Source organism: Oncorhynchus nerka, linkage group LG26, assembly GCF_034236695.1.
Source record: "Oncorhynchus nerka isolate Pitt River linkage group LG26, Oner_Uvic_2.0, whole genome shotgun sequence".
Classification (NCBI taxonomy): domain Eukaryota; kingdom Metazoa; phylum Chordata; class Actinopteri; order Salmoniformes; family Salmonidae; genus Oncorhynchus; species Oncorhynchus nerka.
This window is the reverse complement of record NC_088421.1, coordinates 17095416-17111215: the sequence shown is the minus strand read 5'-3', so window position 1 is coordinate 17111215 and position 15800 is coordinate 17095416. Positions and strand designations below refer to the sequence as shown.

The following is a 15800-nucleotide window of genomic DNA, read 5'->3' as shown; positions in this document are numbered from 1 at the left end:
TATGCCACACCATTCTTGTAAAGCGTTCAATGTCCCCATGATAGAATTTAATTCTCCCATGTTAAATTGAGAAAGTCAACAACCACTCAACCTCAACCTGTCAGATCCTGGACATTCAAAACTGTTTAGCACACCCACTAGCTACGTTAGCTTGTTGGTTATATTTTATCGACCAAGTCAAACTAAGTTCAACATTGTTTTTACTGAGAAGACCTATGTGACTTCACTGTAACTTGCTTCCAATGTGCTGTTCCCCAAAATTCTATAATCTCAGCGAAGCAGATCCTTGAAGTAGAAAATAGCGAGCAACGTCCACTTTCGCGGGTTGATTTGCTGTAAAATGTTGACAAAACAATAAATATTTTTTTCGTTCGAATCACTTTTGGGTTACATTTTAATAAATGTGTTACGTTGTTTAGCGATCGTGGCTTTCCGAGATAATGTACTATCCCGAAGAGTTGATCACACAGAATAAACACCAAAACAAACCCGATAATGTACTACACCGTAACTGCACTGTCTACACACATGTACAGAAGTACACCGTTGTGCCGCTAGAGGGTAGAGAAAACCGGTAGAAATCTGAAACTGCTTGCACTGTCTGCACAGGTTTGCAATAAACAACTACAGTATGATCGAGAAGGTTCATTAGAAAGTATGATAACCTTTTTTCTGTGTTATATATTCTTATGCTCCAGTGCCAGCTGCCATCGTGTCCATCATCTACCCATCACTGTCGGGGAGGTGAGAAAGGGTGCTCTCAAAGTTGTTCCTCGCGAGACACGTTCATGGTAAAGAGAATTCCCGTAGTGATGGCGGCGCCGCCTGACACGGGCAGTTTGGAGGCACGTATCAGTAAGTCTTTTTTAAAGTTATTTAATTTGTATAGAGAGCTATTGGAGCATGCATCCTTGGAAAAATAACCGTGTTGCAGTCGACCGAGATGACAGTTTAAGCTAAATCAAGGTGCAAATTGAGAGGGACTGTGACGTTAGACCTCTCATAAACGGCAAGCTAGCCAGCTGTAAAGCTAACGTGAGCTAACTAGCTATCCAGATGGTTCTGGGAATCTATCTAGACTAGAGAGAATGCATCAAACTCTTGCTAGATACGGGAACCAGCAAGCCACCTATCGTGAATTCATATCCTGCCAGTGACTATACGCTTAACTATGTGACAGTGTGCTGTCAAATGCAGGAAGCCTAGCTCACTCGGTCAGTGGGAGAACTGGAGTTGGAGTCCCTTACAAAGTCGTGTCCAAAGTACTGTTGGAAGGCTAAAGTACTTGCTATTATCTGTTTTCAAAACAGTTCTGCAACAGAATTGATTGATGTTCATCTCCATTTTTGACAGTTCCCTGAATTAAACATGGATATGTGTCACTATCGAAAAAAATATTCAGATTAACCTTTACTTCCCCTTTTCCCAATTTCCTTCATTCTCCCATTAGACAAGGCCACAAACCCACTAAACAGAGACACAGATTGGGACAGCATCCAGGCCTTCTGTGACCAGCTCAACAATGATTTGGAGGGGTATGTCAGTGTCTCATGACATGTACACGTCTTAGCACTATGTTTTCACCTCTCCGGAGTAGCTGTACTGAGTACATGCTTGTTACTTAAAGCTGCAATATGGAACTTTTTGGGCTATGTTCAAATTCACATAGGAATGTGAGTTCTAGATCAGTTTTTCTCATTGAAAACAAGTCTAAGAAGCGGTAGATTTGTTCTTTGTGTGTTATTTCTATGTGTCCCATTCCTAATTTTCATTTTTGCGTCTTACTTTTGGTTTTGCACACCAGCTTCATACAGCTGAAAATACAGTATTTGTAGTTATTTATAATATATTTAATAGATTAAGATGGTACGATGATGCTCTACACTATACATTGCTTGTTTTGCCACACAAACTGAAATTAGGTAAACTATTAGAATTTTTGCAACCAGGAAATGGGGGAGCGATTTCTTCATATTCCACATATAAAGATTTCTGACACTGACCCTGTGCTGACATCTGTGTCATTCAATAAAAAAACATGGGGTTGTCTAGAGTAGAGGGAGATGTAAAATTGCATGTCAATGGTAGATAGATTTGCTACCAAATTCAGCCACATCAAACTCTTTACGTTCCATTTCAGACCCCAGCTGGCCACCAGGCTACTGGCTCACAAGATCCAATCCCCTCAGGAGTGGGAGGCCATGCAGGCACTCGTGGTGAGTTAAGTGATGGCAGTGTGTTGTAATAGGAATCATAGCCAATACAATTGACAGCCTTCTGTCGAGTGTGTGTGCCTACATTCATATTGAATAACTTAATTGTTTGACTCACTTGTGATGTGTGTACAACCAGCTGCTGGAGACGTGCATGAAGAGCTGTGGGGAAAGGTTCCACAGTGAGGTGGGCAAGTTTCGCTTCCTCAACGAGCTCATCAAAGTGGTCTCTCCAAAGGTAATGATTGTCTCTGTCTGTGCCTTTCACTGAGCAAGTATGTTAAAATTGGATAAGCTCTCACTCAGCATGCTCCTGCTCTCTCCCTCAGTACCTCGGCAGCCGGGCTCCAGAGCCAGTGAAGAAGAAGGTGTTGGAGCTCATCTATAGTTGGACACTGGGGCTGCCTGACGAGGCAAAGATCGCTGATGCCTACGAGATGCTTAAAAAACAGGGTGAGCTGTTCTACACTTGGTGACTTCAGTGTATCTATGATGGTGATGGACGCACAGTTGTTGTTAATGTTTTTTTTTTAAACCAGGCATTGTCAAACAGGACCCAGTTCTTCCAGCTGACAAACTCCTCCTGCTTCCACCTCCCAGACCAAAAAATGCCATATTTGAGGATGAGGAGAAGTCAAAGGTAAGGCATTGTTAAACAAAAGAAACATACTATTTTGTTTCTTCAAATGTTGCATTACAAATGTGATTCACCATGCATTCTCCACTCCATTTACTACCCCTCCCCTTAACTTTAAATTCTTCCTCCTCCCTGGTGTCTTGGTAGACACTGACTCGCCTGTTGAACAGCACTCAACCTGAGGACCTGAAAGCAGCCAACAAACTGATCCAGGAAATGGTGCAGGAGGTACAGTCTCTTTTCTCAAGCTCGCCTAAATGTATGAATAATGTAGATCTATAGGCTGTTTCATTACAGTAATACGGAGATGTACATCACATCGCACAGTGTGAACTGTATAATCTGGTCTGTGTGTGTGTTAGTATGGAAGAGAAAGTGAATGCCTAAGTGCTTTAGTACTATACTGTCATGTGAGAAAGTGAATGTCCAAGTGCTTTAGTACTATACTGTCATGTATGGGCACTGAGTGAGAAAGTGAATGCCCAAGTGCTTTAGTACTATACTGTCATGTATGGGCACTGAGTGAGAAAGTGAATGTCCAAGTGCTTTAGTACTATACTGTCATGTATGGGCACTGAGTGAGAAAGTGAATGTCCAAGTGCTTTAGTACTATACTGTCATGTAAGGGGACTGAGTGAGAAAGTGAATGCCCAAGTGCTTTAGTACTATACTGTCATGTATGGGCACTGAGTGAGAAAGTGAATGCCCAAGTGCTTTAGTACTATACTGTCATGTATGGGCACTGAGTGGGAAAGTGAATGCCCAAGTGCTTTAGTACTATACTGTCATGTAAGGGCACTGAGTGAGAAAGTGAATGCCCAAGTGCTTTAGTACTATACTGTCATGTAAGGGGACTGAGTGAGAAAGTGAATGCCCAAGTGCTTTAGTACTATACTGTCATGTATGGGCACTGAGTGAGAAAGTGAATGCCCAAGTGCTTTAGTACTATACTGTCATGTATGGGCACTGAGTGAGAAAGTGAATGCCCAAGTGCTTTAGTACTATACTGTCATGTATGGGCACTGAGTGAGAAAGTGAATGCCCAAGTGCTTTAGTACTATACTGTCATGTACGGGCACTGAGTGAGAAAGTGAATGCCCAAGTGCTTTAGTACTATACTGTCATGTACGGGCACTGAGTGAGAAAGTGAATGCCTAAGTGCTTTAGTACTATACTGTCATGTACGGGCACTGAGTGAGAAAGTGAATGCCTAAGTGCTTTAGTACTATACTGTCATGTACGGGCACTGAGTGAGAAAGTGAATGCCCAAGTGCTTTAGTACTATACTGTCATGTACGGGCACTGAGTGAGAAAGTGAATGCCCAAGTGCTTTAGTACTATACTGTCATGTACGGGCACTGAGTGAGAAAGTGAATGCCCAAGTGCTTTAGTACTATACTGTCATGTACGGGCACTGAGTGAGAAAGTGAATGCCCAAGTGCTTTAGTACTATACTGTCATGTATGGGCACTGAGTGAGAAAGTGGGAGCTCTGCCCTGAGGGGTGGTCTCCTTGTCAGAATCATTCAGTGCTTTCATGACTTCTTTAGTTTAGGGACAACGGATACATTTCTTCCCCCTCCTCCCTCCCTGGTTTCTTCTTCCTGACCTGTGTGTGTGTCTCAGGACCAGAAGCGGGCGGAGAAGTTGTCCAAGCGTGTGAACGCCATCCAGGATGTGAATGAGAGTGTCAGCCTACTGACTCAGCTGCTGGAGGACTATGACCGGACCACCAACCCACAGAGCAATGCAGAGCTCATCCAGGTCTTTGGCACCTTTACACAAGCCAGAGACACCTCCCACAGTGCCATAACAGCATCACCTATATATGATGTATACAAAGCACTGCATGCAGATACAGACATTTGATAGTGTGTATTTGTGTGTTTAGGACTTGTACCAGCGCTGTGAGAAGATGAGACCCACATTGTTCAGACTGGCCAGTGATACAGAGGACAATGATGAGGCTCTGGGTGAGGTTTCAGACACTCCTCAATGTGTTTAAGTGTATGGTACACAGAGAGAGAAGAATATGTGGGTGACAATATACAGTATATTACAATTGTGTGTGTGTGTGGGCGGGCAGCGGAGATCCTCCAGGCCAATGACAGCCTGACTCAGGTCATCAACCTGTACAGGCAGCAGGTGAAGGGAGAGCTGGTGAACGGGAACAACTCAGCTAATACACAAAGGCTCACAGGTGAGCAATAATGGGTCAATGACACATGCATGGATAGGGTCACTTGACACAAGCTTGGTAGGAGGGGACTAGAGTATATGATTACATGCATGGGCTAAAGTTTTCCTCTCACTGTAATACTTATCTCCTCCAGGAAGTAGTGTGGCGCTACTTGATCTATCGGGATTGGATACGTCACCTCCATCACCAGAATTCTCCACTCCAACAGACAGCCTAAATGCTCCCTCCCAGGAGATGGGCATCAGTCTCCTTGATGATGAGCTAATGTCTCTGGGTAAGTCTTCCAAGACCTCTGCTACTTCCATGTTGTGTGTGTTAATTGTGGGTAACTTTGTGCCTATCTTTCCTAGGTTTGAGTGAGGGGACCCCCCACACCTCCAACCCGGCCTCCCAGCCTGAGGACTCTACCACCTGGGACTCTTTCCAGGTGAGGGGAGAACTGAGCACTTCACACAGGGAGACATGATGCGAGACAATGCATAATATTAACAGGTAACACCAAATCCATTGAGTCCCTTTTTAGCTTCTCTACTAAGAGTTCCTGAAAGAACTTCATTGGACTCTATGTAAACTGGAAACCACATATCCTTAGGCTTCATTTATTGTAGCTGGGGATTTTAACAAGGCTAATCTGAAAACAAGGCTCATCAGATGTTGAATGCGTGACCCGGGCTGGAAAAATTCTGGATCATTGTTACTCTTAACTTTCTCAACACATACAAAGCCATCCCTCACCCTCCTTTCGGCAAATCTGACCACGACTCCATTTTGTTTCTCCCAGCCTATAGACAGAAACTAAAACAAGAAACGCCAGTGCTCAGGTCTGTTCAACACTGGTCCGACCAATCTGATTCCACGCTTCAAGATTGCTTCGATCACGTGGACTGGGATATGTTCCGGATAGCCTCAGACAACAACATTGATGTATACGCTGATTCGGTGAGCGTGTTTATTAGCAAGTGCATCGGTGATGTTGTACCCACGGCGACAATTAAAACCTTCCCCAACCAGAAACCGTAGATTGATGGCAGCATTCCCGCAAAACTGAAAGCGTAAACCACTGCTTTCAATCAGGGCAAGGCGACCGGAAACATGACCCGAATACAAACAGTGTAGCTATTCCCTCCGCAAGGCAATCAAACAAGATAAGCATCAGTATAGAGACAAAGTAGAGTCGCAATTCCAACGGCTCAGACACAAGCAGTATGTGGCAGGGTCTACAGTCAATCACAGACTACAAAAAGAAAACCAGCCCTGTCACGGACCCAGATGTCTTGCTCCCAGACAAACTAAACAACTTCTTTGCTCGCTTTGAGGACAATACAGTGCTACTGATACGGCCCGCTACCAAAGCCTGTGGTCTCTGCTTTTCCGTGGCCAACGTGAGTAAAACATTTAAATGTGTTAACCCTTGCAAGGCTGCCGGCCCAGACGGCATCCCTAGCCGCGTCCTCGACCATGCGCATACCAGCTGGCTGGTGTGTTTACGGACATATTCAATCAATCCCTATCCCAGTCTGCTGTTCCCACATGCTTCAAGAGGGCCACCATTGTTTCTGTTCCCAAGAAAGCTAAGGTAACTGCTCTAAATGACTGTCGCCCCGTAACACTCACTTCCGTCATCATGATGTGCTTTGAGAGACTAGTCAAGGATCATATCACCTCCACCCTACCTGACACCCTAGACCCACTCCAATTTGCTTACTGCCCCAATAGGTCCACAGACGATACAATCGCAATCACACTGCACACGGCCCTAACCCAAGAGGAATACCTATGTAAGAATGCTGTTCGACTACAGCTCAGCATTTAATGCCATAGTACCCTCCAAACTCGTCATTAAGCTCGAGACCCTGGGTCTCGACCCCGCCCTGTGCAACTGGGTCCTGGACTTTCTGACGGGCCGCCCCCAGGTGGTGAGGATAGAAAACAACATCTCCACCCCGCTGATCCTCAACACTGGGACCCCACAAGGGTGCGTTCTCAGCCCTCTCCTGTGCTCCCTGTTCACCCATGACTGCGTGGCCATGCACACCTCCAACTCAATTATCAAGTGTGCAGATGACATTACAGTGGTAGGCTTGATTACCAACAACGACAAGACAGCCTACAGGGAGGAAGTGAGGGCCCTCAGAGTGGTGTCAGGAAAATAACCTCTCACTCAACGTCAACAAAACAAAGGAGATGATCGTGGACTTCAGGAAACAGCAGAGGGAACAGCCCCCTATCCACATCGCCGAGACAGTAGTGGAGAAGGTGGAACGTTTTTTTAAGTTCCTCGGCGTACACATCACGGATGAAAATGAAATGGTCCACCCACACAGACAGCGTGGTGAAGAAGGCGCAAGAGCGCCTCTTTAACCTCAGGAGGCTGAAGAAATTTGGCTTGTCACCAAAAACACTCACAAACTTTTACAGATGCACAATCGAGAGCATACTGTTGGGCTGTATCACCACTTGGTACGGTAACTGCTCCGCCCACAACCGCAAGGCTCTCCAGAGGGTAGTGAGGTCTGCACAACACATCACCGGGGGCAAACTACCTGCCCTCCAGAACACCTACACCACCCGATGTCACAGGAAGGCCAAAAAGATCATCAAGGACAACAACCACCTGAGCCACTGCCTGTTTACCCCGCTATCATCCAGAAGGCGAGGTCAGTACAGGTGCATCAAAGCTGGGACCAAGAGATAGAAGCTGTTTTTCAATCTCAAGGCCATCAGACTGTTAAACAGCCATCACTAACATTGAGTGGCTGCTGCCAACATACTGACTCAAATCTCTAGCCACTTTAATCATAAAAAATTGGATGTAATAAATGTATCACTAGCCACTTTAAACAATGCCACTTTATATAATGTTTACAAACCCTACATTACTCATCTCATGTACATACTGTACTCTATACCATCTACTGCGTCTTGCCTATGCCGTTCGGCCATCACTCATTCATATATTTTTATGTACATATTCTTATTAATTCCTTTTACACTTGTGTGTGTATAAGGTAGTTGTTGTGAAATTGTTAGATTACTTGTTAGATATTACTGCATGGTCGGAACTAGAAACACAAGCATTTTGCTACACTCGCATTAACATCTGCCAGCCATGTGTATGTGACAATACGATTTGATTGCCATTACTTAGGCAGGTTCATGATTTATACCTTAACAACAAGTGTCACGTCTGTGTCTTACACATGGTGTCACTTTCTTTGCAGTCTTCTGACAGTGTGGATATTACTGATATCCCAGCTGCGCCTAGTGTACTACTGAGTCCAGATCCGCTCCCCTACACCCAGCCTCTTTCTACTGGAGCCACGTCTGGAAGCTCAGCCTTAGATGAGTTGGATCTGCTGGGGAAGACGCTGTTGCAGCAGTCCCTACCTCCAGAGGGCCTGCAGGTCAAATGGTAACTAACCCTTCACTATGGGATGGTTTTACACCGCAGGTGATGTTTGTGTCAAGTATTCGTGTTAGTCTGCCAGTTATGTTGCTGCTTAGTACAGTATTGATGGACCACTGTGTTCATTATGATTTGAAGTCACTTCAAGTGCTGTAGAAGCAAAACAATATATGAAGAAGCGAAATCATATATGAAGGATCATGGGGTGCTGACCATGCCAACTTGTTAGAACAACATGACAGACACTCAGCAACATTATTCAACCTTTTATGTAGTACCTTTATCTATTTTCAGGGACAAGCCTCCATTCAAACCTACTCTACGAGATCTCCAGAACAAATCTGGAAGTAATCCAAGTCCTATCCCGGCCTTCTCCCCTGAGCACCCGGTGGCTCTCCTCGGTGATAGGTTGTTGGACACCTCTCCGGTTCACACAGTCATTCCCCCTATAGAAATGACCCTGACAGATGTTTTTGTGCCGCTTGAGTCCATTAAGCCCAGTAAGTATCTATAATATTTGTAGTATCTACTTGCTATGCTAATAGTGCATCACATTTGAACAGTGTTTTAAACTCTTTGTTGTAACCAGGCAGCCTGTTGCCTGTGACGGTGTTTGATAGCCACAGTTTGCGAGTGCTCTTCCACTTTGCACGTGACTCTCTGCCCTCTCTTGCTGATGTGCTGGTGGTGATCATCTCCATGCTCTCCTCCTCCCCGGTTCCAGTCAGCAACATCCTCTTCCAGGCCTTTGTCCCTGACGTAAGACCTCTTCTCTCTTAATCTGCCTTTTTCACCTTCAGTTCCATTATCAGTGTAGGGTTGACATCATGTCCTCTGTTGTAGACAATGAGAGTGAACCTACAGCCCCCATCAGGAACAGAGCTTCCAGCCTTCAACCCAATCCTCCCACCTGCTGCCATCACACAGGTCCTGCTGCTGGCCAACCCTCACAAGGTACTAGACATTCATTTAAGGCCTGTTATGTACCTCTGTGGCATCCCCAACATTTTCTTGTAATTATAAACTATGAAGCCAAATAGATTTCTGCAACCCTCAATTCTCTTTTCCAGGAGAAGGTGCAGTTGCAATACAAGCTAACCTTCACGCTAGGAGAGGAAGACCATGATGAAAGAGGAGTTGTAGCACAGTTTCCACCTTCAGACACATGGGGCAATCTTTAACATTCAACAGATTGACAAGATTTGGCATCTCACTCAGACACGGCATAAACCTTTATAAAAATGCTTCTATTTCTATTGATTACCTTGCTTAGCCAATCACAACGGTGTGTTTTCTTTATGCTTTGGAGGAATGTCCTCTGTGCAGCTTTACAGAACTTTATTTGGCTGCTTTCAAACACACTGTCTGCTGTGCAATAGTACTGTCACAGCCATGTCTTGTTTTTAACAAATAAGTTGTCCTTTATTCATCGAATTTGCAATGAGGTTTTGGGGAACGCTCATCTTTATCTTTGAGTCTTTTTATAGCTGTTGAATGCCCTGCTGAATTACGGTTGACGTTGCGTTTACCCTACCATGCGCCCAGGTTTGCTTACTGTGATAATGAAGGATCATTCTTCCTCTCTTTCTGCACGGAGAATGGTTTGCCTGATATCCTTGTCATGTAGAATTAGACATTCTAACACTGAAGTCCTATTTAATCTGCCATTTGTGCCTATTTAAGGATTGTTTTACCTGTTACTCGTTTGATCCATAAATCTTTTCAGACATTGAGTTTGGGTATGAGTCTTTTACTCCTTGCTGCTTCACAGATTATCTGTTTTGAAGATGAAGGATTCAGCAAGACAACTTGACAAACACTCTTTCCTCAAAGCCTCGAGTCTCCCAAGCACATTCCACCAGGCATCTCCAATACAACTCATGTACATTTGCAAAGTTATTTTTCTTGGGGTTTAAACTGTTCTTGTCATTAAGATGTAGGAGTCTGACAATCTTAACCAAGCTCATTCACATAATGGTAGTTTTAAGAGCACTAGTTGGAGAACAGAAACAAAATGTTAAGACACACCTTCAAAAGCTTTATTGAAACCTGAAAAACAAAACCAGACAGTAAAAATGTGATTTTACAGGTTGGTCTTGTCTACATACTAGAATGATTCAACTACAGGTGGAAAGGACAAACAGCAGCCAAGCACAAACCGATACACCCCTACACTAGGAAGAAACAAGCATGTGTGACTGGTTTACAGAGTTCAATAGAGAAACAATATCCCAAGACCATGAAACAAAAATGAAATATGGTTCAGCTACCGAGGGGTTGGAATGATCCCACAAAATAAGCAATTAAAATGTAACCTACATAAGAAGTCGAATAACTACCTCATGACAGGAAATGTCTATCCATATTTCAAAATACTGTCCTGGAACTGAATTACTGACCACCTTTAACAGAGAAATTCTAAATGGGAAAATAATCACTTACGTACAAACTAATTAAAGCTGAAAAACTAAAGGCGCAATATCTGAATGAGCTGAGAAAAGTTAGAGAAACGGTAGCACCTGCCTCATACACCGAAAGGCAAAAATAGCACATTAGTTCACTAAACTAAGATTGCCTGTTTGTACAATGAAATAACCTTTACATTTGACAATATGCTGAAAAAGTTACTTAACTGTTGACAGCACTGGATATGCATTTTGTGGGGGGACTGAGGGACTGTGCTTTTATTCTGAGCACACAGTACATACCCAAACCACGTGAGGCCACATCAGTAGCAATAAGAATAGGAACCTTGCCACTACGGAACTCTATAGGAGAGAGGAAATGCCAAGAGATCAGCTGAGGGACACAAAGGATGGTGTCACGACAACAACCAATGCCCTATACTAGCCCATATAATACACCTAATAAACCACGTCTTACCTGTCAGCACCCAGTCCCTCTCTGGCTGAGTCTTGTCACCATGGATACGCATCGCTGGCCACCTGAGGAGCAAAAACTTGTCAGCTTGATGATCAGAGAACTGGGAATTGTTATGAAGTAGTACAACCCCATGACCAGAAGTATTTCATATATTCTTTTATATACATAAAGGAAAATCTACAATGGAATGGTTAAAAAAGAAACATATCCAGGTGTTAGAATGGCCAAGTCAAAGTCCAGACCTGAATCCAATTGAGAATCTGTGGAAAGAACTGAAAACTGCTGTTCACAAATGCTCTCCATCCAGCTCGAGCTGTTTTGCAAGGAGGAATGGGAAAATATTTCAGTCTCTCGATGTGCAAAACAGCTGTAATCGCAGCAAAAGGTGGCGCTACAAAGTAGCGTGATGATGCTCTCTACGCTTTTAACGGACCTCTGAGACTATCACAGTGCAGGTGCATTTATACGGAGACTTGATTACACACAGGTGGATTGTATTTATCATCATTAGTCATTTAGGTCAACATTGGATCATTCAGAGATCCTCACTGAACTTCTGGAGAGAGTTTGCTGCACTGAAAGTAAGGGGGCTGAATAATTTTGCACGCCCAATTTTTCAGTTTTTGATTTGTTAAAAAAGTTTGAAATATCCAATAAATGTCGTTCCACTTCATGATTATGTCCCACTTGTTGTTGATTCTTCACAAAAAAATACAGTTTTATATCTTTATGTTTGAAGCCTGAAATGTGGCAAAAGGTCGCAAAGTTCAAGGGGGCCGAATACTTTCGCAAGGCACTGTAGATTAATTTAGCTATTTTTAAAAGATTGGCTTGCATGTTCTTGTTTGCTTGTACAAACGCTCAAATACAGTGTTACAAGATGGTCTATTCTCAACCCCAAGGGCCTTGGACTGTACAAAATGCAATAGCCCTCTGCTATCTCTGCCATTCCTCATGCCCTGCCTTATTCCCCTCTTCATACATTTCCCTTTACCCTCATTGATGACTCCAATCACAGCAGATTTGGCAAAATATGTACTTTGCATCTCTACCCAACTCAACTGCTCTGTTTCCCATTAGTTTGGATATTGCATCTTTTTTCCATCATCATATCCCTCCTGTTCCCCTTCCCATAGCCTACTTTATCATCCTAGTTTCCCTACCTTCTCTCCTTTCTGATACTCTTCCTATATCCCTCCATTTTACCCTCCTCTCCCTTCATAAACCCTTCCTTCTCCCCATCTTAATTCCCCGCCCTGCCTCGTCCCATCCTTTCCTCCCTTATACACCTCCCCCATCTCTTCTCTAGCTTTTGCAATCTCTTTCTCCAGTGGAGCACAGAATTATTTTTTTGCTTTCTTTCTTGCTGCTCTCTCACTCTCCATATTCAGGTCTTTTATCTATTTTTCATGCATTTATTTCACAGGCAAGACTTTGCTCTTTCTCCTCGTTTTCTTTGTTTTTCTCATCAAACATTCCTTCTTTGAGCTCCTCTTCCAACTTTATTTTCTTCTCCTTCTCAGCATCTCTTACCTTCAGTATCTTCGGCTCTCTCTTTTTGAATCCAGCTCCCCTTTTCTCTCGCTCTCTGATTTCTCTCACTTTACCTCCTTCTGAATGGTTTCTTTCAACTTAGCAATTTCTGCCTCTTGTTTTTGTCTCAACTCCTTCTCTCTTTTGATCTTTTCCTTCCTCTCCTTCAGTATTCTCGCTTGCTCCTCCCTTAGGGCCTGTACTTTATGGAACATCTTAATGGTGTAGCAACTCCCTCCATTCACTTTCACCATGATGTTTATCTTACCCAGGAGCTCCGTGACCTGAGCGTGGCGTCTATCATTGCTGTTAAGTAAATGGTACACTACATGACCAAAAGTATCTAGACACCTGCTCGTCGAAAATCTCATTCCAAAATCATGGGCATTAATATGGAGTTGGTCCCCCCCTGCTATAACATCCTCCACTCTTCTGTGAAGGCTTTCCACTAGATGTTGGAACATTGTTGTATGGACTTACTTCCATTCAGCCACAAGAGAATTAGTGAGGTCGGGCACTGATGTTGGGCGTTAGGCCTGGCTCACAGTCAGCATTCCAATTCTTCCCAAAAGTGTTCGATGGGGTTGAGGTGAGAGCTCTGTGCAGGCCAGGCAAGTTCTTCCACACCGAACTCGACAAAGCATTTTTGTATGGAACTTGCTTTGTGCGCAGGGACATTGTCATGCTGAAACAGAAAAGGGCCTTCCCCAACCTGTTGCCACAAAGTTGGAAGAACAGAATTGTCTAGAATGTCATTGTATGCTGTAGCGTTAAGATTTCCCTTCACTGGAACTAAAGGGCCTAGCTCAAACAATGAAAAACAGCCCAAGACCATTATTCCTCCTCCACCAAATTTTACAGTTGGCACTATGCATTCGGGCAGGTATCGTTCTCCTGGCATCTGCCAAAACCAGATTTGTCCATCGGACTGCCAGATGGTGAAGCGTGATTCATCACTCCAGAGAACGCGTTTCCACTGCTCCAGTGTCCAATGGCAGCAAGCTTTAAACCACTCCAGCCGAGGCTTGGCATTGTGCATGGTGATGTTAGGCTTGTGTGCGGCTGCTCGGCCATGGAAACCCATTTCATGAAGCTCCCGGCGAACAGTTCTTGTGCTGCCGTTGCATCCAGGAGCAGTTTGGAACTCGGTAGTGAGTGTTGCAACGAGGGACAGACAATTTTTATGCGCTTCAGCACTCGGCGGTCCAGTTCTGTGAGCTTGTGTGGCTTACCACTTTGAGGCTGAGCCGCTGTTGCTCCTAGACGTTTCCACTTCACAATAACAGCACTTACAGTTGACCAGGGCAACTCTAGCAGGGAAGAAATTTGACGAACTGACTTGTTGGGAAGGTGGAATCCTATGACTGTGCCACGTTGAAAGTCACTAAGGTCTTCAGTAAGGCCATTCTACTGCCAATGTTGGTCTTTGAAGATTGCATGGCTGTGTGCTCGATTTTAATACACCTGTCTGCAAAAGGTATGGCTGATGTAGCCGAATCCACAAATTTGAAGGTGTGTGTGTGTGTGTGTGTGTGTGTGTGTGTGTGTGTGTGTGTGTGTGTGTGTGTGTGTGTGTGTGTGTGTGTGTGTGTGTGTGTGTGTGTGTGTGTGTGTGTGTGTGTGTGTGTGTGTGTGCGTATATAGGAATTAATGACCATGATATATAATGTATGAGTCCCTGCACTTCTGAATTGTGTGGTTTATGTCGTTCCTCGCTGTTTCAACAAACTCTCCAATGATCTTTCATTTTGAGGTCATCTCCTCTAGTGAACAGTACAATGGTGTACATGGACGTGTTGTATTCAAACATCTTCTGGATCATCTTCCCTGTTTCTATCTCCTCTTGAGTGAAGCGTCCCACAGTTAGGACCAGGAGAGAGACGTTGGGCCAAGGAGCAGCCATAGAGATGCATTTACCAATTTCCTTCATGATCTCCACATTATCCACTGTTGGGCAAAACAGCCCTGGAGTGTCAATCACTGTTACAATGTCTCCCATTGATGTCAGCCATCTCCTTCTGACACTCAAAGGTGACTGATCCAGCATAGACATCTTCCTTGAACACGTCTCTTCCCAGGATGGTGTTTCTAGTTGCACTCTTCCTAATGTCTTCCCCAGCAGCACTCTCCTGAGACTGGTGGAGTGTGGACAATCTCCCTAGTGACAGGATACATCGTTTACTACACATGCAGTTCATACTAGCTGAAGATTAAGAGATAGCTGTGGCAGAAATATTGGTCATGTTATGTCTCTTTAAGTAGCAAATTGTCAACTGAATTATAATGAGATGAGCCATTATTAGGGGGTCATGCAAGCTTATGACAAGTCTTACAGTCCATTTAAACCACATCATAAGGATACAATATGGTTAATGAAATGTTTGCCTCTTATACAGTATATACACAGCAATATATTTTTGACAAACTGTAAGTTGATAATGATGCTGATAAATATTATAAATCAATGCATTGCCATCTATTGATATCCTTCCTCCATAGACCCGAGAGGCGCGCGACTTTTGGCCGCAGTAAGAAATCCATCGCTATCTGCACCCATTCAACAAAGCCTAGATTTACATGTTTATTACTTCTAAACAAAATACCTTTTTGGGGGGTCTCATACGCTTAAAATTTGGTTGTGATATTTGAAAAATAACTATTTGGGTTGCAGCAGTTGCTATCTAGAATAGTAACGCTCATTTACATAATAGGCTGTAGCAAAAGCTAGCCAAAAGTACATTTTACTGTTTGAAGTTGATGTTTTTGAAGTATAATGCAGTTGATTTGCGATGATGACACACACAGTATATTAAGCAGGACATTCATACAAGCCTTAAAATCCAATTATAATCCAAAAGTAGTGTGAAATGCACTCATAAGCAACATGTAAAAAGAGGCGTTTTTTCTGGCATTCTATAAGAACTTCCCA

The 15800-nt window shown here is 43.7% G+C and overlaps 1 protein-coding gene across 1 annotated transcript; it reads left to right on the top strand.

The window, feature by feature from the left end:
- The first annotated feature begins 570 nt into the window (after positions 1-570).
- LOC115110511 (ADP-ribosylation factor-binding protein GGA1-like) lies at positions 571-10188 on the top strand. The gene is made up of 17 exons (XM_029636232.2): positions 571-855; positions 1451-1535; positions 2141-2216; positions 2353-2451; positions 2543-2666; positions 2753-2853; positions 2998-3078; positions 4476-4613; positions 4741-4822; positions 4936-5049; positions 5183-5323; positions 5400-5476; positions 8271-8461; positions 8750-8955; positions 9045-9214; positions 9299-9409; positions 9526-10188. The coding sequence occupies exons 1-17, from the start codon at positions 690-692 to the stop codon at positions 9634-9636; spliced, it is 2073 nt and encodes a 690-aa protein (XP_029492092.1). The 5' UTR covers positions 571-689; the 3' UTR covers positions 9637-10188.
- Positions 10189-15800: the final 5612 nt, after the last annotated feature.